This window comes from Parus major, chromosome 1, assembly GCF_001522545.3.
Source record: "Parus major isolate Abel chromosome 1, Parus_major1.1, whole genome shotgun sequence".
NCBI lineage: Eukaryota > Metazoa > Chordata > Aves > Passeriformes > Paridae > Parus > Parus major.
Genome location: NC_031768.1, coordinates 87,164,238 through 87,188,666, shown reverse-complemented (window position 1 = coordinate 87,188,666; position 24,429 = coordinate 87,164,238). Strand labels below are relative to the sequence as shown.

Genomic DNA, 24,429 nt, shown 5'->3' with positions numbered 1-24,429 from the left:
AATGCTGCCTTAGCTTCTTCCTCTTAACTTCTTCCTCCACTTGTGATGGAGGGTGTCTGGAGCCCTGGGCTGGATGGCCTTGGTTGGGGGAATGATGAACTGACTTTGAACTTGTATGGGATTTGCTGTTGCAACTGAACACATGTAAGTCTATGGGACCCAGTGGGATTCCTCCCAGGGTGCTGAAGGGATGGCCAATGCAACTGTGAGACCTCTCTCAGTTATTAATCAACAGCCTTGGGAATCTGTATAAATTGATATGGAAGCTAGTAAATGTTGTCCCAATTTTCAAGAAGTGCAAGAAAGAAGATCTTGGTAATTACAGGTCAATCAGTCTCACTCTGGTGCCTGGTAAAACTGTAGAGAAAATTAGTCTGGAAGCTATCAAGTAAAAGACTTGAAAGACAATGCAGTCGTTGATCAAAGTGTGCACGAGTTCTTGAAGGGAAAGTCATGCCAGACCAACTTAAAAACCTTCCACAACAAGGTTACCCACCTAGTAGTCAAAGGGAAGGCCAATGTGTTGGGGTTTTTTGGGGGGTTTTTTTTTGTTTGTTTGGGTTTTTTTGTTTTGTTTTGGCAAAGCTTTTGATATTCTCACCGTATCCCTCTGGACAGCATTCAGTGTACAGCCAGACGTGTACACAATTTCACCCACACAAAACTGAACAAGAACAAATGCCAGGTTCTGCACCCAGAATGCTGTAATCCTGGATGTAAATACAGACTGAGGGATGAGACTGGGGTGCAGCCCTGCAGGAAAAGCTCTGGGCATTTTGAGTGATGGCAGGCCCTGACATGTATTATGCTGTACTAGGCACAGAGTAGTTAACTGGCCAGAGAAGTGAGGGTCCCACTGCACTCATGTCCAGCCTCACCACCACTGTGTGCTTTTCATGCTCCACAACACAAGGAGGATATAAAAATGTTATAATGTGTCCAAAGGAGGGCAAAGACAAAACAAAGACAGCAAGGAAACGTGTGACTTACAAGGAGCAGCTGAAGATACAAAGTTAGCTCAGCTTGGAGAAGACCAAGGGCTGACCTAATACCTCCTCATCAAGGGGAGCAGAAGGGGAGTGCTGATCTCTTCTTTGGTGCCCAGCACTAGGACATAGGGAATGGCTTAAAGCTGCATAGGGGGAGAAGTTCAGATACCCTGAATCTGTCTCTCTTCGAGACGTGTTTAGACAATGCTCTCACTTACAGTTTAACTTCCAGGTTGCCCCAGAATTGATCCTTGTGAGTCCCTTCCAACTCAGGACATTCTATGATCCTGGGATAACTTCAAAGTCCTAAATCTTAGTACAGGGCAGCCCAGAGAAACAGCAAAGAAAGTACCCCTCAAGAACAGGAGATCTTGATGTTGAAACACAAGCAAAGTTTAGTCAGTGGAGGAAGATTTCTCCTCTTTTCAGCCAGAAAAGCAAGAGAGGGGGAGAAAGGCTAAGGCGTAACAATGGAGGCCGAGACACAGCATAAAGATGCTTCTGTGACCTGGAAAAGCAGGTAAACCTACCCTCACCTGCAGCCCTTACAGGCAGCCAAGGAACCAGCCCTGGTCACCCACACAGCTGTATGAGCATCCAAACATCTTTCTTCTCTCCCCACACTGTGATGATCTGCCAGTGACCACGGGTATATTTCTTTCTTTTATTCCTTTCCCTTCATCATTCTCATTCTAAATTCAACTAAATAAAATCTCTGCTCCACCTCCCACTACATAAAATAACCTTTTTTTTCCATGCACTAAGCACACTTAGACATGATATAAATTTGGTTGGTTGTTTTTTGTTGTTTTTTTTAATTTTTACAAATATTTGAAAGCATCACTGAGCAGACAGTGACACAAGTAAGATATTCCAGCAGTGACAGGCACCCAATGAATGGCATTGTCCTGAATTCAGCCCCAGGTTCTCCTGGGATCAAGAGTGAAAGAGAAACAAAATTTACTACAAAAAAGCGCCTGGTGCTGATGGCAGAAGAGCTCCCTCACTTGGCCAAAAAAGAATTTGATATCCTACACAAATCTAAATATTAATGAAGATTAGAGGCAAATATCCACATGGGTTAATACCAGTAAGCCCCTTTGCCCCATCTCCAAATTTAACTGGTGGGATGAAGAAGAAATTACAGTTGCCTAGAGGCAGAGCCCATTCCTGTAACTGAATCACCACAGCTGGAGCAGAGGCATGGGGACCAAATCTGGCTACTGGATTAAAAACTTCATAGTGAGGACAAACAATACTAGTGGAGGGAGTTCAAAGATCCTCACTCTTATCTTCTGCTGGTCAGCAATGCTGGTTCTAGGAATCTTCAGCTTCTTTCATTTCTTCCCTTTGAGTAGACTGTCACTGAAAGGGAAACAGAAGGGAGTCACCAAACCAGAAAGCACAAACAAAGCTGTACCAGCCCCTCAATACAGATTCTGAGGTATGGGGTGCCACACCCAAAGGATCTGGACTTTTAAGTCCTTCCTATTAGGCAGGGTTTTTTTCCAAAGCCCCTTAAATCTTCTGGAACAAATATGACAGAATCTGGTCAGAGGAAGAAGGGTACTATAATTAAATATCCCACAGAAAAGAAACCAACTCTGGTTTCCCTTCTCAATTCTGAGAAAGCTAAGCTTTTAGCTGCATCCTGTTAGTTCAGTTGGCACTGCCTTTTTCAGTAAACACTGGACAGGTTAGGCAAAGCCACCAAACTCCTGACAGCTCTGAAAGCAGGAAATGCGGTGGTCTCGCATGATCTGGAAACCTTTTGGAGAATAACAAAAGCATCTTCCCTAGAGATCATCAGCCCAAACCAACACCAATTCCCATGATCATCTTCCTGCCTCCTTACAGCCCTGTTTGCCATGACCACAGGATGCCCTGTACATATGATGGATCACAGAATGCTCCAGTTACTCCTGCCTTTCCCATGCAAGGCTCCTTGTGAGCTCCAATTACTGCCCCCAGCATGTATGTGTTTGTGTGGTCCCTGCAAGGAAAGCTTCAAGTTTCACATCACAAATGGGAATTGAGGTAGAGATTGGAATAAACTTGCTGGGGCCAAAACGGTCCAGGCCAGAAACATCCCAGGGAATAACACCACCCTGGTTCCAGTACTAACAAAAAGGATCAAAATGTACAGTGCCTTACCTTCCTCTGTGTCAGCAGGTGCAGTAAGGAGTGGAGGGTGGGAAACAAAAAAAAAAAAAAAAAAAGCAAATTGGTTAGATTTAACAAAAAATTTCACAGGAGAGGCTTCTCCCTACTTGGCACCAGTCTCCCCTCAGAAAAAGATCCTGAGAGAGCTCCAGAAAGGGGAGAAGCTTCCCAGGTAGGGTGCAGACAAACCCAGGCACCCAGCCCCTTTACCTGGTGAAACCCTCATCCTGCAGGTTCAGTACCAAGTTATCAGCTGTGAGATACACACGGTTTTGTGAGGCAGCAATCTGAAAAAGAAATGCATTACAGACATGGCATCAAGGACTAAAAACGCACGTGGAGGAACAGCACTAGTAATCTATCTCCCCCTTCAGATACAGCACTCTTCCTTCACATAATACCTCAGTTAAATCAATGCAATTCCCCAAAACAACTCTCTCACTTCCCATCCCAGAGCCATCAGACTTTCTAAAAGAAGTGCTCATTCTGTGTCTCTGTCACAAAGACCTTTGATCCCACATTCATCTGTCCCCCTTTCTCAGCTGCAGGTAACCAGAAGCTTTTGGTATCTGCAGCTGAGGGTGGGTGATGGAATCTGATGTGGATCTGGTCTTGTCATATGAAGGGCACGAACTCTGAGCCTCCCATCTAATTGCAGATCCTTGCTAAACTCTTAAGCTCTACTTGAGCAGAGAAGGGCTGGGCAGGAACAAAGATCAGGACAGGGCAGATCACATTCGCCTTAAATTCATCATGTGGCCACTGGGCTGGGGGACAGCACAAGGACTGCAAACAGACAAAGGGAATTCTGCGCCCCAATGCTCACCGTTTTTGAGATGTTTTGAGCAGCTCGGATCTTACGTAGCTTGATGTAGCCTGGATTCCTGCTGAGAGCTTCCCCAAGGTACAGGGAACAAAAGTTAAGGAAAATCCTGCACACAGAAGCCGCTTACCCTCAAGGAATTCTTCCTAAGCCATATTAAAGAACATCTTAGTGAGTAAAAAGCAATCTCTATCCCAGTAACATGGGCCTTTGGGTAGGCATATTTTCACCTGCCCAAATGAAGAACATTCTGGATTTACGGTCACACACAGCCAATAAAAGTTAAACTTTACAACAAGGAGCACAGGCCCACGGCCTTCTCTGCTCTGACCTGTAACCTCAGACGAACCTCTCTCCAGCCAACTGGAGAAGGGGAGGGGGGAAAAGAACAGTGACCTACTTGAAGCTATCATCCGATCACAGTCTCCTAAGCATGAGCCCAGTGTGACAGATTCTCAGGACTGTCAAGCTCACAAGCCACATCCCACAAAATCTCCCAAAGCAGGATATCATCTTGGCAGCTGTTGCTTCCCCCTCAGCCTGAACTATCTTCTGCTTCTGCTCCTGCTTGGCCTTCTCCACCAGGAACTGGGCACGCTGTGCCTCCTGCTGGGCTGCAAGGAGAAAGGACACAGGCATTGGAACCACGTTGTGTCTTCCATCATAACTTGAGAACTGAGGCCTTGGGGCCCTGCTTCCCAAAGAACCGGTAACATTCTGGGACCACAGCCAAGTACAAAATGTATCTGAGAGCAGTTCACTTTTTCTTGAGTAAAACCCACAGCACCCAGACTTTCCACACACAACCCCCATAGTGAGTGACAGAGTCCCAGTCTGAAGGTGAACCTTAGTTTTGGGACCTCAGTCCCTCTGATGATCTATCCCATTAGCTATGGCTTTCTGGTAACACTTGTAAAATAAATCTGTTCAGCTCTGTTACTAAGGAGGCTTAGAGATTTGTAACCCTGCACCTGTACTGATACAATGACACAGCAGTGACACACTACCCCAAATTCCACCTCCTTGCTTAATAACTCAGTGGAAAAGCAAAGGCAATCCACCCTTTTCAGGCATCAGTGGAACTCACCCACTTGCTTAGCCTCCACAGCGGCTGTATATTCACGACTAAAACTGAGCTCTGTGATAGCCACATCATCCAGGATGAGGCTGAAATCCTTGGCTCTCTCTGTCAGTTCTCGCCTAATGAGCAGAGACACCTGAAACACAAACACAGCAACAAGAGTAGTACCGAGCACAGGTTGTTCCTCACTTCCTGCACGCTCCAGAGGAGAAGCACAACTGCTCTTGTGCAGCTGTGTTGGGAGAGACATCCCCAGCCCAAGCTCCAAACCATGGACATCAATACTATCTCTGAATAACATATCCACAGCCACAAAAAGCATTCTCAAAACTCTATTACAGCTCATTTGCAGTTACTGCTTAACTGTTCTATGCAAGCAACATTGTGAAAGTAAAAAACCTTGAAAGAATCTTTTGCTTTCACATCCTGCCACATCCAGTTCCATAGTTGCCACAGTTCTGGCAATAGGCATTTCCTTCTCCATCTCGGATTTGCCACTGTTAGAAGGCTGTGCTTTCATAACTGTATTCCAACACAGAAAAAGAAATGACCACATAATTTTTTTAACCTGTATCACATCTGTTAATTAACAAGCTCCTTGTCTAGTATAACTGCTCCACTTTTTTTGGCTGCTTTGGGTGGGTGTTGCTGCTCGATACTTTGATTTATTCTACATTTACTTGCCAGCACCTTTTTCAGGCAGCCTGACAAGTCCTAAATATCAACTTAAACAGAAACTATTGCTACAGTATCACATGCTCGGTCAGTCAAGCATTTGCTTTTACTTTTACTGCAGCTGTTTCCAAGCAGAACTCTAAATAGTGACAGAAATCCTTCCTGTGTGAACTGTGAGTGCACAACTACATAAAGCCACTTAATTTTTTTCTGACTTTCAATCCCTTCAATTCCACATTGCTTTGTAATAACAAGCACTGGATGGATACATGACAAGAAGACACATGCAATTCAATTTGTTCTAAAGTTTCAGAGATCAAAGAATGACTCTTATCTGAGATCACAGATGCTTAAAAGCCTTTGCTTCCAATACAGCCAAAACTTTCTCTCTCCTTTGCTGTCCCATCCTCTCCACGCCCTCTCTTTCTACATGAAGACTAACAAACCCCTCCAGTGCACTCCATGTGGATGAGTATAAAACCTTGAAACCCCTGACCAGAGGGACACAGATCATTTCTCATAACAAAACCTGGATACTCAGTTCTACTCTTTGGCTCTTTTGACATGGATCAGAGATGTGGTCTCTGACAGCTGAGAGATGCTTTGTATTTAATCCAACAACTTTTCCTCTTGAGCACCCTCCTGGTCCTGCAGGATCTCCTCTAAAACCTTTTAAAGACCAGCACCTCCTCTCTGCACCAGCTGCTGCAGGTGATGAGAACTCTCAGAACCCCTGGCAATCAAGCTATTACAATACAAACTTTCACAAATACACAAATAGGCATTTTTAAGTTAAATATTTCTAATATTTTGCAACACTCCCCCAGAGAACACTCTAAGCTTTTTCTAATCAGTGCCTAGAGGGAGGGTGCCAAGACAACTGAGCCAAGCTCTTCTCAGTGATGTCCAACAACAGGACATGAGGCAATGGGCAGAAACTGGAATACAGGAAGTTCCACCTCAATATGAGGAATAGCTTTCTTACTGTGCAGGTGACAAGAGCACTGTAACAGACTGCCCAGAGACGTTGTCTCTCGTTAGAGACATTCCAGAACCATCTGGATACAATCCTGTGCCACATGCTCTGGGATGACCTTGCTTGAACAGGGAGGCTGGACCAGATGACCCACTGTGGTCCCTTCCAACCTGGCCCATTCTGTGATGGTAAACAGAAGTTATTTGCTACCTTTCTGTAGCATCCACCACTGACAGGTTAGTGCTTTGTTAGCTGCTCATTCCCATTGCTTTTCAGATTTTTCAAAACTGTTTAATTTGCCCTGGGAATCGTTCTGAGATCCATATTTTTAAAGCCACCAATGCCTGTTGGACCATGAAGGAAAGCAGCTCTCCCTCCCCCAGTGCTACATTTTGGTGAGTTTTGCACTCTGTGTACTACCAACATAGCCAGCTTCCTCCTCAGAAGCTGCCAATACAGCATTTGTACCTGTACCAGAACCAAACCGTAGGTGGGACACGCTTTCCCTGTGGATGCACTATCCACAGCTGGATACAGTTATCCTTCCTGTATCTGCCACGAGGCTCCCCCCACCCGCCGCTCTGCAGCTCCTCTGTGAGCTGACCCCGGGCAGGCGTGGCAGGGCTCACCTGGGCTCTCTGCGTGATGAGCTGCGAGGCGTTGAACTTGGCCACCACGCTCTTGAGCACCTCGTTGACGATGGAGGGCAGGACGCGCTCCTCGTAGTCCAGCCCCAGGCGCTGGTACATGCTGGGCAGCTCGGCCGCGTTGGGCCGTGTCAGCACACGCAGGGAGATGTTCACCATCTGCAGGTCTGCGGGGACAGCCAGGGGGTCAGGGGCCTGCGGGGAACATGGAGAGCCCCTCCCCAGTCCCTCTCCATCAGGAACTGCAGCGGGGGGACACGGAGCAAGCGGCACCAAGCGGGACAGGGACGTTTGGGTTGGAAGTTGGGAAGAAATCCTTTGCGATCAGGGTGGTGAGGCACCGGCTCAGGTTGCCCAGGGAAGCTGTGGGTACCCCAGGCCTGCAGGTGTTCAAGACCAGGTCGGATGGGGCTTTGAGCAACCTGGTCTGGTGAAAGGTGTCACTATCCGCGGCAGGAAACTGCGATTGAACGACCTTTAAGGTCTATTCCAACCCCTTAACATTCCACAATGGTCTGAGGAGCGCCAGAACTACGGCCGAATTCCTGTCCCGTGCCTCCCACCTCGTGGCCCCTTTCGCTCACCTTTGGAACCAGTGGGGGAGGAGATTTTCCTTGGCCGCGCTCGGATGTCGTAAATGATGGGATACTGGAACCAGGGGATCCTGCGGGGGGCAGAGGCGCGTTAGGGGCGAGGGCCCCGCCGGGCTGGGGGGCCGGGTGGGGGCCGGGCCCTACCTGAAGTGCAGCCCCTCGGCCAGGATGGTGTCCTGCTGCACGCCGCCAATGCGGTTGAAGAAGATGGCGCGCTGGCCGCCCTCCACTGCGGGGAGAGAGCGGGGGCTTGGTCAGCGCGGTCGGCGGGCGCGAAGGCTCCGAGGGACTGGGGGGGGACTCCACTCACCAATGAAGACGGACTCCCGCACGCCATAGGCCAGGGCACCGGCGCCCAGCAGCAGCTTAAGCGCGGTGCCGACACCGCGGGGCCCGCTCGGCAACCGCCCCGCCAGGTCCTTCAGGTTCTGCGCCATGGCCGCCCCGCCGCCGCCCCCGCCGGGAAGGACACCGGAAGGAGCGACCGCCGTGAAGCTCCGGCGGGAAACTACGGCGCCGGGAGCGCCCCCGCTGCCCCTTCCCGCCCCCTGCACTCGCCTTCCGGCGCGGCGGCCGCGGCGCTCCGGAAGCGGGTCCGGCCGGAGCCAGATAGGGGGCGCGCCCCGGCGCCATCTTGGGTGGCCGCGGCGGGAAGGGCGGGGCCGGGGCGGGGCGGCGGGGCCGCGTGACAAAATGGCGGCGCCCAGGCGGCCACGTGGGGACGCGCAGGAGGAGGAGGAGGATGAAGGGCGCTCGCTGGCGGCTAAGCGGTCCCGCGGGCAGCGGCGGCTCCTGGTCGTGCTGGAGGGGGCGAGTCTGGAGACCGTGAAGGTGCGGGTGGTGGGAGGTCAGGGTGGGTCCGGCCCTGCCGCGGATGCTCTCCCTCCCCCGCTCACCTGTCCGTGCTTTGGCTGTAGGTGGGGAAGACGTTCGAGCTGCTCAACTGCGATAAGCACAAGGCGCTGCTGCTACGGAATGGCCGGGACCCCGGCGAGGTGCGGCCTGACATCACCCACCAGGTACCCGCTGCGGCGGCCTGGGCTGCTCGGAGTAGCCCGGCAATGCGGCTCGGGGCGATCGTCCCTCGGGTCTGGGGGTCCGCTTGTGCCCCTGATGCCGGGGACGAGCTGGGCCTCCCCCGCTATGCTGGTGCGTTTTGGATAGAGTCGCTATTTGGGTCTGGATTATTTAATTTCTTAGCATCACACCATTACATTCTGTAATCAGGTTAGCTTTCGGCTTCAACATCGGTCCTTTGTGCAGCTGTTGAGGGCTAACCCTATTTTTTCCCTGGAAGTCTCTCTCTTGTGCCTTTCTGTTCTCATTACTGTGTGCTTTTTGCTTTCAGAGTCTCCTGATGCTCATGGACAGCCCCCTGAATCGGGCTGGGCTCCTGCAGGTTTATATCCACACCAAGAAGAACGTTCTCATTGAAGTCAATCCCCAGACCAGGATACCAAGAACCTTTGATCGATTCTGTGGTCTTATGGGTAAGTGACTCAAACTCTACACCAGCTATAGAATAGTACAGGAAGGTGGACAGGATGGGAGGAACTCTGGGAAAAGTAAAAAACTGGCACTGACTTTAAAAAGTGAAAGTGAAAAAAGAGCAGAGAAGTGAAAGCATCTTTTTGGGATGTTCCAAGATGCATACCCCAGCTGTGTGTTCCTTGGCACAGTGGGGAATGCCTGCAGGAGGTTGTGCTGTCAGCAAAACAGCTTTTTTCAGACTGTGATGGGACCTCTGAAGGTGGACTTTTTGTGTACCTCAGCTCAGGCAAAGCAAGGGATTCCTCCAGCAAATTACCACACAGCTTAAGTAATTTTTTGTTTGTTTGTTTTCCCTTTGCCAGTTCAGCTGCTGCATAAGCTCAGTGTTAGAGCAGCTGATGGGCCTCAGAAACTGCTGAAGGTAAATATTCTGTAACTCTTCACAGCTACTGTTACAATGTTCCAACAGCAGTGTAGGAGGTGTTTTTTTGGTTGGGGGTCCTGGTTGTGGCTGTGGTTGTTATTCTAGTTTGTCACATCATTGTGGGGGGCCCTGGTTTCAGGGGGGCTCTCCCACATGCTACCTGCCTAGGGGCTGCTGCTGCAGGAAGGAAACTCCCAACACACCTGTCTTTGGAGCTGAGGGATCTGCTTCCTCATGTCAGCCTGGCTGCCATGCCTGGGCATTGACACTTTTTGGGTACAGCTTTTAAAATGGCAGAGAGAGGTGGAAATGAAGATATAATTAACTGCAACAACTTCTGCAGTTACAGAGGGGAAGACTGGATAAACCACAGGGACAAAGGGTTTATCAGAATGTTGGATTCCTTGGATGAAGAGCTACCCTTGTTGCTGGAAATGCCAGAAAAGCAGCAGCCTGAGGAAGGTGATGATGATGTCACCTTGGCACCATGATGTCATCATGGCAAGAATGTTTGGCCCTAGTCAGTGCATCTGCCCCAGGAAATGGGTCAGCAGACAGGGAGGGACAAGGAGCAGCCTTTTCCACACAGGGTTGTCATGAAACTGGCTCAAGGAGCATGCCAGAACAAGGAGCTTCTGGGCCAGAGCAGGGTCTCACTGTGCTGCTCCTCAGGCAGCTGCAAGACTCCCAGAAGCAAAGAACCAATTATGACTTAAATGTGTTTTGTAACTTTCTTCTGGAAAATCCAGATTCCCCAAAGAAGGAGAGTGGTTTTAAATCCCAGCAGCAGCCTGCTTGCCAGCCAAGATGAGACAAAGTTGCCTAAAGGGGACTGCAGGTCCTCCTTGCTCTCCTTCTGCACCCGTTTCCATCTTCCAGAAACACGGAGAGACCAGCAACATCTGGGCACATGTGCTGGGGTTTGTTCCACCCCTCTGCCTGGGGATCCTGACCATGCTGCCCAGTGTGTAGCTCATGGCTTCTCTGCAGGAGAAGGTGGTGTTTGGGGTGTTCTTCCTGGCAGCAGTGCTATGCCTCAGCTTCTCCTGGCTATTCCATATTGCCTACTCTCACTTGGAGATCTTGTGGACTTTTTCGATTTTGGAATGTTCAGGAATTGCACTGCTGCTCATAGGGAGCTCTGCTACTCGTTCTACTGCTCCTCACAGCCAAGACTCATCCACCTCTACATCACCTGTATCCTGGGCATATCTGCTATCACTGAGCCTCAACCCCCTGGCATTGTTTTTGCTCAGGGACCTGGGTGTGCTTGGTGGGTAATTGGGGGACAGGGAAACAGGGTGTGTACCTCGAGGGGATTTGATTTGTGGGCAAGGACAGTTTTTGATGTTGAATTTTGTATGTAATGTTGGTTGTGGAATGACACCACCGCTGTATTTTGTAAATCCAGTGAGGATGGACTGCTCCAGATGCAGCAGTCATGAGCTCCTGGTGCAGCCTGCAAACAGCTGATGAATTTTTTGTTTGTTTGCTGCTTTTAGCAAGCAATGGATCTAGTTGTGTGTCAGGGTCTGTTACCTCTACACCCCTGTTCACTTTCTGCTTTCTGTAGGTGATTAAAAATCCAGTCAGTGACCACCTGCCCGTGGGCTGTGTGAAGATTGGTACCTCTTTCGCAGCGTCGCAGGTGTCGGATCTGCGCGAGCTGGTTCCCGCGGCAGAGCCAGTTGTCATTGTGGTGGGAGCTTTTGCCCACGGGTCGGTAAGTGTGTGTAGCCCTTCTCTGGGGTTGTAAAAAGGCTTCAGTCTTGTTCTGAGTATGGAGGTTTGATCTGCCCTTTTTTTTCTGGCTTGGTTTCCCCTCCAGCCAGCCCCCCATTTTTCTCTGTATGCTTGTCAAATGAGAGGCCCAAAACTGCAACACTTGGGACTGTTCTCTCTCCCAAGGGAGGGCATTAGCAAAGGCTAGCAGTTCCCTGCTGAGGAAATACTGTGCCTCTGCGGTTGTTAGGGTTGGAAGGGATCTCTGGAGATCATCCAGTCCAACTCCCTGCCAAGGCAGGGGAGCAGGTGACCCAGGAACATATCTAGGAATCTAGGATTCTGAATGTCTCCAGAGAGGGAGACTCCACAACCTGCCTGGACAGCCTGTTCCAGTGCTCTGCCATCCTCATCATAAAGAAGTCCTTCCACCTCAGGAACTTCTTGTGTTTTAGTTTATGGCCACTACTCCTCACGCTGTGGCCAGGCACCAGAGGAAAGAGCCTGACACCATCCTCTTGTCACCCATCCTTGAGATACTTATGTGCATTAATGAGATCCCCTCTCAGCCTTCTCTTCCCTAGATAAAACAGGCCCTGCAGTCTCTCCTCACAAGAGATGGTTCCTTGTCCTAATAATTTTTCTAGCCTCTGCTGGACCCTCTCCAGTGGCTCCTTGTCTTTCTTGTACTAACAGAGATGGGGCTCAGTGAAAGCTTTTCGCAACTTTTTTTTTTTTTTTGTTTTTCCATTTACCCCCTCCTCTTCTTCCAGGTCAATGTTGACTACACAGAAAAGATGGTCTCCATCAGCAACTATCCCCTTTCTGCTGCCCTGACGTGTGCTAAAATTACTACTGCCTTTGAGGAAGTGTGGGGAGTAGTGTGAGCTCCTGATGCTACTGGTGTCATGATGGACTTGTATACAGTGACTTCACATTCTGGAAAGGCTCTTTAACTTGGGTGTGGACCTGGTACAACTTTGGGATCCTGGAAAACACTTCAACTTTGTCCTTTTGGCTTCTGAAGCAGTGAGACTTTAAATGGACTGCTCCACTGACCCTTTTTCTTACTATTAAAGGTACCTTTTTTAATTAAAAAGTGCTTGTGAATTTTACTTTCTCACTTTTCATATGTGGGCAGGCTGGATCCCCTTATAGCAGGGACTTGGCCCAAATTTGTCACAGAACTGGAATTCTTAGCTGTGCCCTGCTCACCCTGGTGTCACTTGGTCCTGTAGAATCGCCTTACTTGGTGGCATCTGCCAGTTCACACTCCCACACCAAGGCACCCAAGAGGAAAGGAGCTGAAGCCGATGTTAAAAAGACCAGGAGCAATTTTTATCTTAGATGACAAACGTAGAAAAGTCAGAAGGTGGCTCCAATCCAAGGCAGCACCTGCCGTGAGTGTGGTACAATCATCTGGTATCAGCGGAGAGACGAGTGGTGCCGGCCGTGGGGCGGCAGAGATAAGGCAACAGACAGAAGGTGGAGGGTCTCAAGGAGGCTCGCTCAGATCCCCTCCTTTGGGGTCTCTGACCCTGTGCTTTCTCCTTCCCCCTCCTTGCGTTGAAAAATAGTCATACTTCAACACAGCAAACTTGGCAGGTGATGCTTTGCTTCCGGAGTGTAAAATCAACTCCTACGAATGCACAGGTGGTACAATCTGAAAAACAGAGGAGCCCTATATTTGCTTCGGTTGATTTGATGTTTGCCTTTGACCTTGGGCTGCAGCATTGCTTCCCCACTTTACCTCCTGGTCTCTACCTCATACAGCCTTACCTGTTGGCTGTTATTCTGCTCTTTTTAGCTTTTCTTTTCGTGGCACAATTAATCTGCGAATGTAAGGCAACACCAGCAGTAAGGTGAAGAATAACACGTGGCCAAAGAAATAAATAGACCTGTACACCTGTAAAGAGAAAGGCAGGGTTGGGGATCAGCTTTAAGCTAAGAACACAGGGGAGGGGAATGAGGGAACAGGGTTGACCATGTGGGGTTGTCTGTTTGTGGCTACTAAATACCTTCATCCATTTGTCCCAGGTGAAAAGGCAAAATGGCACCAGAGAGTAACCCATAAACATCCAGTGGTTAGTCTGCTGCAGCACGTAGAAGATGGGCCGCAAGGCAGTGATGGAGGCCAGTGTGCTCAGGAGAGGACTGTCTCGAACAAGGTTCATGACCTAGTTTAAAGAAAAAAACCCAGAATTCTCAGCAGTTGAATGTCCTGTGGCTGTATATGCAGGCTCTGGGGCCAAAGTTCTCCAGCTGTGTAAAATGTGTTTTAGTGAGCTAGTCTAAAAAAGTAGCTCAATACCCTGTCCTGACCAAAGTTTTAATTAAGAAAATGCATTTTAATAAGGAATATTGTTCTCTCAGTACTAGGAGATTAACAGAGGCATTCAGCTCATGTGTTTGTCCTCCAGTCTTTCCAGCTGCCAAGCACTTCAGCCACCCTCTGCTCATGTGCCAAGTTTTCCACTTTCCTCTCTGTCAGCTTCTGCAGTATATTTATGGTTTGCCCACACAGAAGGCAGCAACCTACTGAACTCTTGAGAACGAAACCCTGCCATGCTTGAAAACCAATTCCAAAGTGAGGGGTTGTTTTTCATATTTAATGCAAGTAAAGCCTTCAGCGTGGCACTTTGCAGACACAGGGGGAGAGGCTAACACAGGTGCCCCCGTTCTGGTAAGGCAGACAAAGCGTACCTGTCTTTCCACGATGACTATAAGCAATTCCATCTGAAAGCACACCAGGTAGCCAGAGTGCAGCCCGTGCCAAATGGCCAGGAAGAACAGGGCCAGTGCCTGTGACAGCAGTTTGTTGCCCAGGAACTTCAAGCGCTTGAAGATGTAGCTAGAGCAGAAAAGAAACAAAGTGTTTCCAGGTTATTTTCTGCCCTCCCCTGGTTCTGTCAGTGCCCAGGGAACCCGATGCTTCTGCATGCCCAGTGGTGGCAGGACAGCATGACCAGGGTAAAACCTACACCAGAACAGTCTGAAAGAAACCCCAGCTATAAGAGGGAGAAAGAGATCATTACATAAAATTTAGCTGTGTGTCCCAGCAAGTGGTGAACCAAAACCCATCTGAGTTTGGCGTGGGGAGCACCAAGAGCCATGATGCAGGCAGCAGCTGTCAGAGCAGCTCTGCGGCTGGCTGAGCAGGCAGGCAGCCCCAGGGGCTCACCGTAGTCCCATTCTATCTAGTCTTTGCTGCCATCAGCTGCTTGTCTTTATTAATGAACTGCCCTGCCAGGTGGATTAAAAGATCTCTCTAACCCAGTAACCCAATAACCTGTTTCTAAGGGGCACAGCAGCAAAACATGGAAAGAGGTGCACAAACTGAAAACTGGCAGATTCTTTTTCTAACACTCCCATTTAGCCTAAGGTCTTGGATCTGCTGACAAAAGAGAACTGATACATTTTAGAAGGAAGATTTTTGTCCTGCTCACCGGGCCACCCAAGCATTGGTGTTGATGTTGAAAGAAGCAATGGTCCCTGTGAACAAAGGTGTTGTCTCATACAGCCAGACCTTCATGTTGGCACAGGCATTCCACAAAGGCTTTCCATTCTGGTCTTTCCCATTGTACCCCAGACCAACAAGGATGCAGACACCTTCCTATCAAAAAATGCACAAGAAAGAAAAGATGAAAATATTGCCTGTCTTTGCTGGAGAAGCAGAGCTGAGGAAGCACTGACTCTCACTGTGTTGAGAGCATCACTAGAGATGAAACAAATGGGTTAAAAACTGCCTTTTAGTTAGCTAGCCTTTGCTAACTTAAAGCAAGCTAAACTGACCTGCACTGATCTCCAGATATTTGGATTTCTTCCATTTAGTGCTAAGTCCAAGAGGCTTGGACCTTTATTCATTTGTCTTTTTCTTCTGGTAGGACATCTAGACTCACCGTAACAAGCCAACAAGTTACGTATTTGTAGAGTATCATTTTGCCCCAGATCAATATGTAACCACAACGGAACCAGAAAGGCTTCTCCTGCAGAGATAAGAGTGAAACAGAGTAAAAATAAAACCTGGAGTTGAGTGGCCATAATGATACAAGGTAAATGGGATCTCATCACTGTCTTTTGTTTTAATCTGATGGATGTGTTAAGACATATGGAGTGGGCTGCCGGGCTTACGCAAACTTGCACATTGTTCTCCTTCCTTTGGCAATATTTGGCTATACTGAAATAGATAGAGTTTGGGAAGACTCTGGGATTAGCATCATCAAAATTCTTGCTGATAATCTGCCTGTAGGAATTATTTGTTAAGAGTTTTCCAAGCACCTCAAAGATTATGGTAAGCCTTACAAGTTACTCTAGTGAAATTCTTTGCACGTAATGGTTAAATGGAAAGTCATTAAAAGGTCATAAAATATGTATGTTAGGTTTCCAAAACCAACAGTAGCATTAAAGATCACTTATCTATTTGTAAAAGTTTTCATTTGTTTTAGTTCTGCTTAACACATTCCTGTTCTGCATCAGATGGAATCCACAGGACAGGCAGTAAAGCCAAATCAGCTGTGGAAAAGTTTATCACTAATTGCTGACTTATTTTTAAATTGAGGCAAAAATAAAAAAAATAAATAAAAAACCTAATTCCCCTCTTGTAGATCCAGTGCCCACCAGAGATGTGGAATTCTTCCATACCCTGCAAAGCCAAGTGAATACATACCATATAGTCATCTGAGGTGAGGTATTCATCAGAGATGTACAGGCTTGACAAGGTGTAGGTTACTAGAAACAAGAGACCCAGGCTCAGGCGCTTGAGAGCAGGCACAAAACTGAGAAAGAAAAATATGAAGGTCAAAGAAATGCCTTGGGAAGAGACCTTCAAATTCATAGTTTTAAAAACAGAGGTGGAGAGGAGGAGGAGGTAGGGGAGACAGTGATAGGGAGTCACTACATTCCACTGCAGCACCTGCCTCCATTGGGAAGGATGGGATGCAAACATCACCAGGTTGGAACCGAGTCTGTACTAAATATGTCAAATGGTTGTCAATGTTCATGTCCTGGAACAATGCTGGGACATTAAGCAGAGTTATGAGCAATTTTTGAAAGACTGCCTTGTCTCACAAATCACTTCTGGTCACAATACTTCTGTGTCCAGGTAAGAAGGCAGTCTGCTGCAGGGAATGTGGAGGATTCAGCATTCTAGGATGGTAGGAAGGGGAGAAGCCAAGCAGCTTTGTATTACCTATTGGGTCTCTGGCCTGGAACGTCAGTCATCTCACCCCTTGTCAGTTTCTGATAGTCTGTCATGGAGAACTGAGGCCCAACCATGAAGGCACCATAGAAATAGGAGAATCCTGAGACCTCCAGCAAGGTAGGAACCCCCCGAACAGCAAATCGCCTCTGCTCAGGGGTCAGGAACTCCTGCACCAAAGGGAGTGGCATTAACATCATCCCAGGGGTTTCATACTAGCTCTGGATGTTATGTCCTTACCCTGCCTCCTTACTGGTTTCAGTTCTTGCTCCCCATGGACGTGGAACTTAACACTTTGTACTTCAGGTCCATTCCTCTCCCCAGCCCTCTCTATCCCCACCCCATCCAAACAGCAACAAGATACAGTGGTTGAGACCAGTTGCACAGATCTCTATTCCCAAATAAGCTCCAAACATGGAAGGGATCTACTGACATGCAATCCTGGCAGCAGAGTAGGCACAGTAGGAGCACTGTATCAGACCCATTCCAGTCCCGGACTGCAATTTCATGTACTCTCCCAAGACCTTATTGTGCTACAATTCCCACTTCTTGATGCAAAAATTGTCTTTACTTGAAGCTTCAGCTCAGGAAGTTTCAGTTTGACCTCATTCTCCTGCAGTCAGCAGTGACTCCATGGATGCTACATACTTGGTCAGGCCTCAAACAGGAGATGAGGAATGCAGGTACTCGAAGCAGGATTGAGGGACTGTGGCACGTGTAGTGCCCATTCCCATGTGCTGTGCAACTTTTCTGTTTCATCTGAGCTAAAGGCTCCTAACCAATGGTAAAGGGCAGCCATTGACAGGGACATGGTAAGACTAATCAAAGGAAAGGAAGATGGGAACTGAGATCCAATACTGAGATCCAGTCTGAGATACAATTGCGATACAGTCTGCAAGTCAAAGGTACACTACCCACAAGACACAGAGCATCAGGGATTGGGAATCTAAAGCAATAGTTTTGGGGGAAGGAGATGGTGGGGAATTTGGAAGGGTCAGAGTACTATCCTGACATAACTGAAACAACTTCTGTCCATCTCTAATCACTACTGTCTCTGTTCCAAATTATTCTGTTGCACTCTAGAATTCAGTGCCTTCAAACACTCACAGAGACTCCCCTCTCAGCTGTGGCTTTTACCTAACAATGCAGCTTGCTAATTCACATCCTTTGAACTTGATTTTCTGATCTCTAGCTCACTGGGATGGCATGGAATGACAGAGAAATGGTTTCTGACTCACCGGATCTTTTCCTCCATCATAGTAATCGATGGCCAGACCTAGAGGTGAGAAACAGTGACTTGAAGCCCTGGGATGGGCACAGCTTGCAGAGTGCAAGAGAGAGAAGAGAGGTGTCACTCACCAATCAACTTAAGTGTCAAGACACAATGTGGCATTGTCCACTTGATGTCATAATGCTCTGTGGCTGTAAAGTAATATCCAGCCATAAGGTATGTCTGAAAGAAACCATTGTTTGGGTTATTCAAACTAATTCCTCCAGCTGGTTTTGATCTGCCTCCACTTTTCCACCCACAGGTGCTACTGGAGTGCAAAACTGAACAGAGGCTTCCCTTCTACAAACCCAGGGTATAAGAAAGAGGGTTTACCATCTGAAAGAGGAATGTGGTGATGACGGCAGTGACTGTGCGACCCATTAGTCTCAGTATGAGGAACTGGATTAGGACACATATCAGGGAATGAAGAAACTGCATCCCTGTGGGCAGGAAAAAGAAAGAGATAAGAAATAGAAATTACATTTATAGGTTCTCTCACATCGCAGCATGCCCTGGGCCAGGCAGCTCTCTGTTCCCAAACTTATCTTACCAAAATTGAAGTAAGCAATTGAGAGTCCCGTGAACACATTGTAGAGATGAATGAGGTAGGCCTCCTTCTGGAAGAGGAAATAGCGCTGGAACAAGGCAAAAGGATATCCTGAGAGGGAAAAAAAAAAAAAAAAGGAAGAGCTGTAAAGAAGTTTAGACAAGTATTTGTCATGAACCAAACTACAGCCTTCTTGAACATATCATTAGGAATATGTACTTTGCATGATACATTATCAACACAGGGCATGGTGTTAATTCCTGATACTGCATTTGCATCTTGGGACACAGACTCCAGATGAATTACTCTGTACAGAAGAAAGTACTTTAACAGGAACATAATTATAGCAAAACTGACATTGAAGCACAAAAAATAACAGGATTACGGTTTCTGGCCTCATTCAATTTACGAGATGGATAATGTTGAAATACATGAATCACACTTCAGCCTCTGATTCATTTCCAGATTCTGTGACAAATACAATGAACATGGCAAGAAGCCAGATCAAAACAAAAAGAAAAAGGGGGGGGGGAAGGGAAAAACTTTATGATGAATACCATTACCATGTCCAAAAAACCTCAGTCCCACTCCCACCTCAATGAGTTCCTTCAGCATTAATTTCAGAGCTCCTAAGGTGACCTCCAGTAAGATACTCTTGCTTTTCTAACTCTGCAGCTTCAGATTTGCATCTGATTTGTGAACTACTGAGTACACAAAGCTGTAACTAAAATCCACTGGTACTATGCATGTGGTATTTTTGGGGGAAAAAAAAAATCAGAAGCATTTCATATGGACCAGCTAAGAAAAGTGGAAGGGTTTTTTTCCTTGCATTTTCTGTGAGGTAATTCCTAGTTTGGATTAGGAATGCCTCCAGATTATTCATCTGTGGCTCAAGTGAGAAGCAAACATTTGTGAAGCACTCTGGTAATACAGAGAAAAGCATCATACAGAACACCAGGATTCAATTAAATTCTGTTGTCTAGGTGAGTTTCACAAAGCATACAACAAACATTGCCACTAGTAGACAGTAAATATAATATGTCTCAATACACAGTGGCACAGGAAGCATTGCAATTAGTGTTTCTAAAGGCATGTGCACAAGGCACTGAACTGGGATACCAGAAACCACTTCAATTCTGGCATTTTGTAACTTTATCGCTCTACTTTGCAAGCCTGTGTGTTCTCTTCCCCTGCTCACCAAAAGGGGAAATTCATCACATCCCACAATACTGGCATCCACACCACTTATCACCCTAAAGCTGAAATCAGGAGCAGTGGATGGAGCTCTGCTACCTGCACTAATGGAGTAGTAGCAGGAGGTGGTCATGTTTTATATGGAGCAGTAATAAAAGGTGATGAAATGCACATTCTGCCGAGAAGTGTATGATGGATGGAAGGCTTCCAATAAGCAAGGCCAAGTCTAATCACTACTGTGAGAGGAAATGAGAAACTCTGTCACGTTATTTAAATACACATCTGGCAGTCTGTCAGTGCTGACAGGCTCGAGCCATTTTAAGGCCCTCTCTGTCCCCGCAAATCCCTTGGGAGGGAGCCCTGGAGTTGGGGACTTTAGGGCTCTTTTCTAGACCCTTTTGGGCTCATGTTCTACTGTGTCCAGATGTGCACCTGCTGCCTCCTGTAACCCAGCTGCTGCTCCCTATTTCCTCAGCCTCCCACCACCCCTCTTTAGGTTCTCCCTGCCTCCTTGTTGCTGTTCCTTGCTCCTTTTGTGTCCCACGCCACAGGCTGCTTTCTGGCCAGCCCCACATACCACTGCTCTCTGCTCCCAGAGCCTGGCAACCTCCCTCCTGCACATCCAGCCTGCTCTCCCTTCCAAAACAGCGGCTCCAAACTCCCCTACAAAATGCTTTACCCAAGCCATCCCTCTCCCTTCCCGCTCTTCTATGCTTTTTACACAGCCTGCTTCTGCCCCATTCTCCCCCCATTGCTGCCCTGAACACCAACTGAGGGGAAAAGAGGGAACTGGCAGAGAGTGCATCACATGGGCTCTCTGGGGATACAGGAGTAACTCAAAGAATTAGAGCAATTCACATGATTTAAAAAAAAAAAAAAAAGTAGTATTTTTTACTGGCCTTTTACTCAGAAACATACAAATGGGGATTCTTTGTTCATGAGCCAATCTTTCTGCTGAACTTTAATAAACACAGGAAGAATTGGCTTTGAGAAATGGAAAGTGGTAAAAAATATGAAGTTTTACTATCAAATTAGATCAAAAGTTAAAAAGCTGAGGTTTACTGGAGAAAAATGTTTCCCCCTTCTGAGCAAAAGGGAGAAAAATCAGATCAGAAAGGCAAAGCACAATTTATTGCTGTTCATCAATATGCATGGTTTTAAACCTTCATTTTAAAGGGTCTCCCACTCTCCTAAAAATCACTAATATTTTGTAAAGCAGTCAATTTCTACCACATTTTTTCCCCTCCAGCAATTTCTATAGACATAATTAAGTATGACTGAATACTGTAACTAGTGCTCCTACTCTTTCAGAGACCTGTCTCACTTGTCAGCCGCGTTCCTTTTTAGCTCTACGCAGGAGATCATGTCATGGTTTGGGTAATGCTGCTCTCAAGGAAGAATTATGAACCCTTGCAAATAGAGAGTTACTAATAATACACACTGTATCTAAGTCTTTATAAACTTAAAGCGACTAAGTGGCTGCTGTTCCGGTTCAAAGGTCACAACATCAGCCTAAATTCTCCTGATATCCAGAGTGTTAGTACAGACTTGTTAGTACTCTGGACTGCAATTTACCTACAACTTTGCTGCATGAGATAATTTTCCCCAGTTTTACAACGGGGTCTGTGGCATGCTGCAGATACAAACTTTGACCCCCAAACAGCAGCAGGAACGGGGTAGCAATGGTCATTCTGAAGTGGCCTGTGCCCTTTTGAACACTCATAAACTATTGCTGCTAACATCAGTACTCCTGCCCCACTACCATGTCCCTGAAGCAGCCTGAATTAGCACAGCAGCTTTTAGAGTTATGGTTGCCTTCTGGCAAGCTGGATGTCACCTTTGGATATGCCAGCAGCAGGACACTGCACTGCTTTGCTTCTGCCATTCAGAGCAACAGGACAAGAGTTCCTGCTCCTTGCTGCCAGGAGGCTCTGCCCAGAAGCTCCCACTCTGCCAAACTCCTCTTTCACAGCTCCCTAAGCAGAGTGGACCGAGGCGGGAAAGCGGCTGGAAGACTCCTGCAGAAAACAGCAGGGAACCTCTGATCCAAACTCATCCTTCCCTATGCACCACGGAGCTGAAAAACAGCCTGCACACAGAGCTGGGTTTTGCCTCCAGATACACTTTCTATGGAATGGGATTAGCAATTGAGATTATTTTTATTTTTTTTACTTCACAGGAACAAGAGGATGATCTCTGGTTAAGAGAACCATGGACGTGGAAGGAAAAGACAAGTTCAGCCTCTTGGCCACAGCCATTTGAGAGAGTAATGGGCCAGTGCACAAAGCACAAGTTGCCCATAGATACAAGAATCTAACTGAGCAAAAGAACTTAAATCATCAAGAAGGTGGATTAGGCAGCAGGAAAGTTCATCTAATCCCAAGCAAAAATAGTGCTGTCAAGTTTGCCATCTTCTGGACTGGGTGATTAAGATGCCTCTCTTTTTCAAGAGATAAAGCTGCAAATAAGAACAGCAGAAACATTCTTTTCATCTCTGCTCCCTTTATTTCCCCTTTTATATGCACTAGCTCTGTCTCATCTTGAAGCCAGTACCTCTATTTTTCCTCTTGTCCCTCTTGCAGACCATTTAACTCCTCCTTTGTTAACATCCATCAGGGCAATTGTCTCAATTTTTTTATAAGAATGGTAAAACTAAAAGGAATGGGACAATGGGGGAAAAAAAGTGTTAAAATATCAGCCTTACCTCAGATTTTGACTTCAAAGTTATTCCCTTCTGTTTCTATCACTGCAAAAGTGCCACACCTTATAAAACACTGTGTGCATAAACATGAGTATTTTAATTCAGCTCAGGAGTTTACCTTGAAAGTCCACTTATGGTGCTTTAGTTTGCGTAACAGAGCTGTCTCAAAGCCTGTGAGCAGGGCTCTCTTCACACGAAACTGAACTGAAAACACACTCCAATCAATGGGTGCTCAGTGTGTATGACCTGACTGAGGAAAATCCAAAGCAAATGCTCAAAACAAGTCTGCTCTATACGTCTGCTCCTACTGCACCATTTTTCTTGCTAATGGAGACACAAGCACTGTGCAGCATTTCTCAGCTCCCTCTGGTTTTTTACTGTTTAAGAAGTATTTGAAGTCAGGAGTTTAAACAATGAGTTTGCAGCACATGAGTGTTCTGTGAGAGGGCTGGTTTTATGACAGGATGGTGCTGCCTCTTAAAACTTTTCCCAGAATCAGTTGTTCATCAGTTGTTGCTTGGCTGACCAGCTGGAAACTTGACTGGGATAAGCCAGCAGCTTTGGGTGACCACAAGAAGGACTTCACTGTGCCTAAAAATCTTCAGAATGCAGGGAGCATGAAGCAGAGCATGTAAAAAAATTGCTGAGAGATAGAAGAGGAGGAGATAAGACAAGTTGTGAGTGAAGCAGTAGGTTTCTGGCACCCATTGAGTAAGAATGTGTTACTTTCTGCAGGACCCTATGTCTGTGGATGAAGGAACACTTTCCCAATGCTTTTCCTGGCAGCTCTGGGCAAACCAGCAGGGTCATTTCTGGCTCAGGGCTGTAAACAGCATGTTGGCCCTTCTCCATATTATGCAGGTAGCTCACAAGGCACTGTGTAATATCACGGTCAGATAAATAGCTTTAACTCTTTGGGATTGTACAGCCATGCAAGAAACACAAGCAACATAAAGTATTAAATACACAGTGCCATAAGGCCTCCTGTATCCTGGCTTATGCTTCAAGCGGTGACAGCAGGAAAGAAATCTGTCCCTTCTCATGTGAGGACAGGAGCAGCAGCACAGAAACCCTGTTATCTCCTTCACACCACCAGAGCAGCTCCAGTGGGAACACTGGGCCCTGGACCCACTGAAGAGTGCAAGCTAGAGTTCATCTCTCAAAGACATTCTCATGTGATTGATAAAGTGTACTGACATATCACAGTTTTTATTGTGGCAGGGTCCAGAACTGTGCTTCAGGTATTCCCGCTCTTGGTACTGCTGCCAAATTGCAGATTAATTTCTCCAAAGGTTGCCTATGAAAATTTTTACGTGGGGGAAGTCTGAAGCAAGTTTTTTGTCTTGTACAATCCAGGTAAGGGACTTCAATTCCAGCTGTATTCTCTGCCTCAAAATTGCAGCATGTAAAAACCTGTCTCTTGATTTAAATACAAAGCTGTGACTAAAATCCCCATAATTTGTTCAGCAATGTGCCGTTACTCGTTCACTTAAATGATGTGGTGCTCTTTAGGACTACTCTAGTTTTAGTTCTTGAATGTTCTTCCTTCCTTCTTTCTCCTTCTCTTGTTCTCTCCTGTATTTAAATTTCTTTTCAGTCATGTCACAATGCCAACAGTTTTAAATGACCTCTTTTGGTTATTTCAGATCATTACTAAACAAACACTTATTCTGAATCAAGAGAGTAAATTCAGACTATTTTCTCAACAAGAATTCAGCTTTCTTCAGAAATTAATGTAAGAAGTTGGAAAGTCTTTTATGATTCTTCCTCTTTTTCAGAAGACTATTTTTACCGGTTTGTGGTGATCTTCTGAAAGTGAAACCCTAGAAACTGTTGTCACAGTAAAACTGCACAGTGTAGATGGGAAACTGCATGACAGAGGAAGAAATAAGCAACAACATTTTAGTCCATCTTTGGAACCGTGCTTCACCCTCAC

General features: G+C 46.8%; 3 protein-coding genes across 3 annotated transcripts; 1 reads left to right on the top strand and 2 right to left on the bottom strand.

Moving 5' to 3' along the window:
• Positions 1–1,639: 1,639 nt before the first annotated feature.
• Positions 1,640–8,433, bottom strand: PHB2 (prohibitin 2). Its single transcript, XM_015636693.3, has 10 exons — positions 8,258–8,433; positions 8,092–8,176; positions 7,939–8,018; positions 7,337–7,521; positions 5,063–5,192; positions 4,486–4,589; positions 3,979–4,056; positions 3,363–3,439; positions 3,144–3,149; positions 1,640–2,354 (listed from the first exon to the last, which is right to left on the bottom strand). Exons 1-10 carry the CDS (start codon positions 8,382–8,384, stop codon positions 2,327–2,329), a joined length of 900 nt encoding a protein of 299 aa, XP_015492179.1. The 5' UTR covers positions 8,385–8,433; the 3' UTR covers positions 1,640–2,326.
• A 185-nt stretch (positions 8,434–8,618) lies between these two features.
• Positions 8,619–12,699, top strand: EMG1 (EMG1 N1-specific pseudouridine methyltransferase). Its single transcript, XM_015633832.3, has 6 exons — positions 8,619–8,778; positions 8,865–8,966; positions 9,296–9,437; positions 9,801–9,859; positions 11,436–11,585; positions 12,358–12,699. The coding sequence occupies exons 1-6, from the start codon at positions 8,641–8,643 to the stop codon at positions 12,469–12,471; spliced, it is 705 nt and encodes a 234-aa protein (XP_015489318.1). The 5' UTR covers positions 8,619–8,640; the 3' UTR covers positions 12,472–12,699.
• Positions 12,700–12,900: 201 nt separating this feature from the next.
• LPCAT3 (lysophosphatidylcholine acyltransferase 3) lies at positions 12,901–19,925 on the bottom strand. Its single transcript, XM_019007244.2, has 13 exons — positions 19,892–19,925; positions 18,602–18,709; positions 18,385–18,491; positions 18,141–18,234; positions 18,020–18,057; positions 16,773–16,951; positions 16,251–16,359; positions 15,484–15,570; positions 15,031–15,197; positions 14,288–14,435; positions 13,603–13,761; positions 13,364–13,490; positions 12,901–13,247 (listed from the first exon to the last, which is right to left on the bottom strand). Exons 1-12 carry the CDS (start codon positions 19,923–19,925, stop codon positions 13,374–13,376), a joined length of 1,347 nt encoding a protein of 448 aa, XP_018862789.2. The 3' UTR covers positions 12,901–13,247; positions 13,364–13,373.
• Between the last annotated feature and the right edge of the window lie 4,504 nt (positions 19,926–24,429).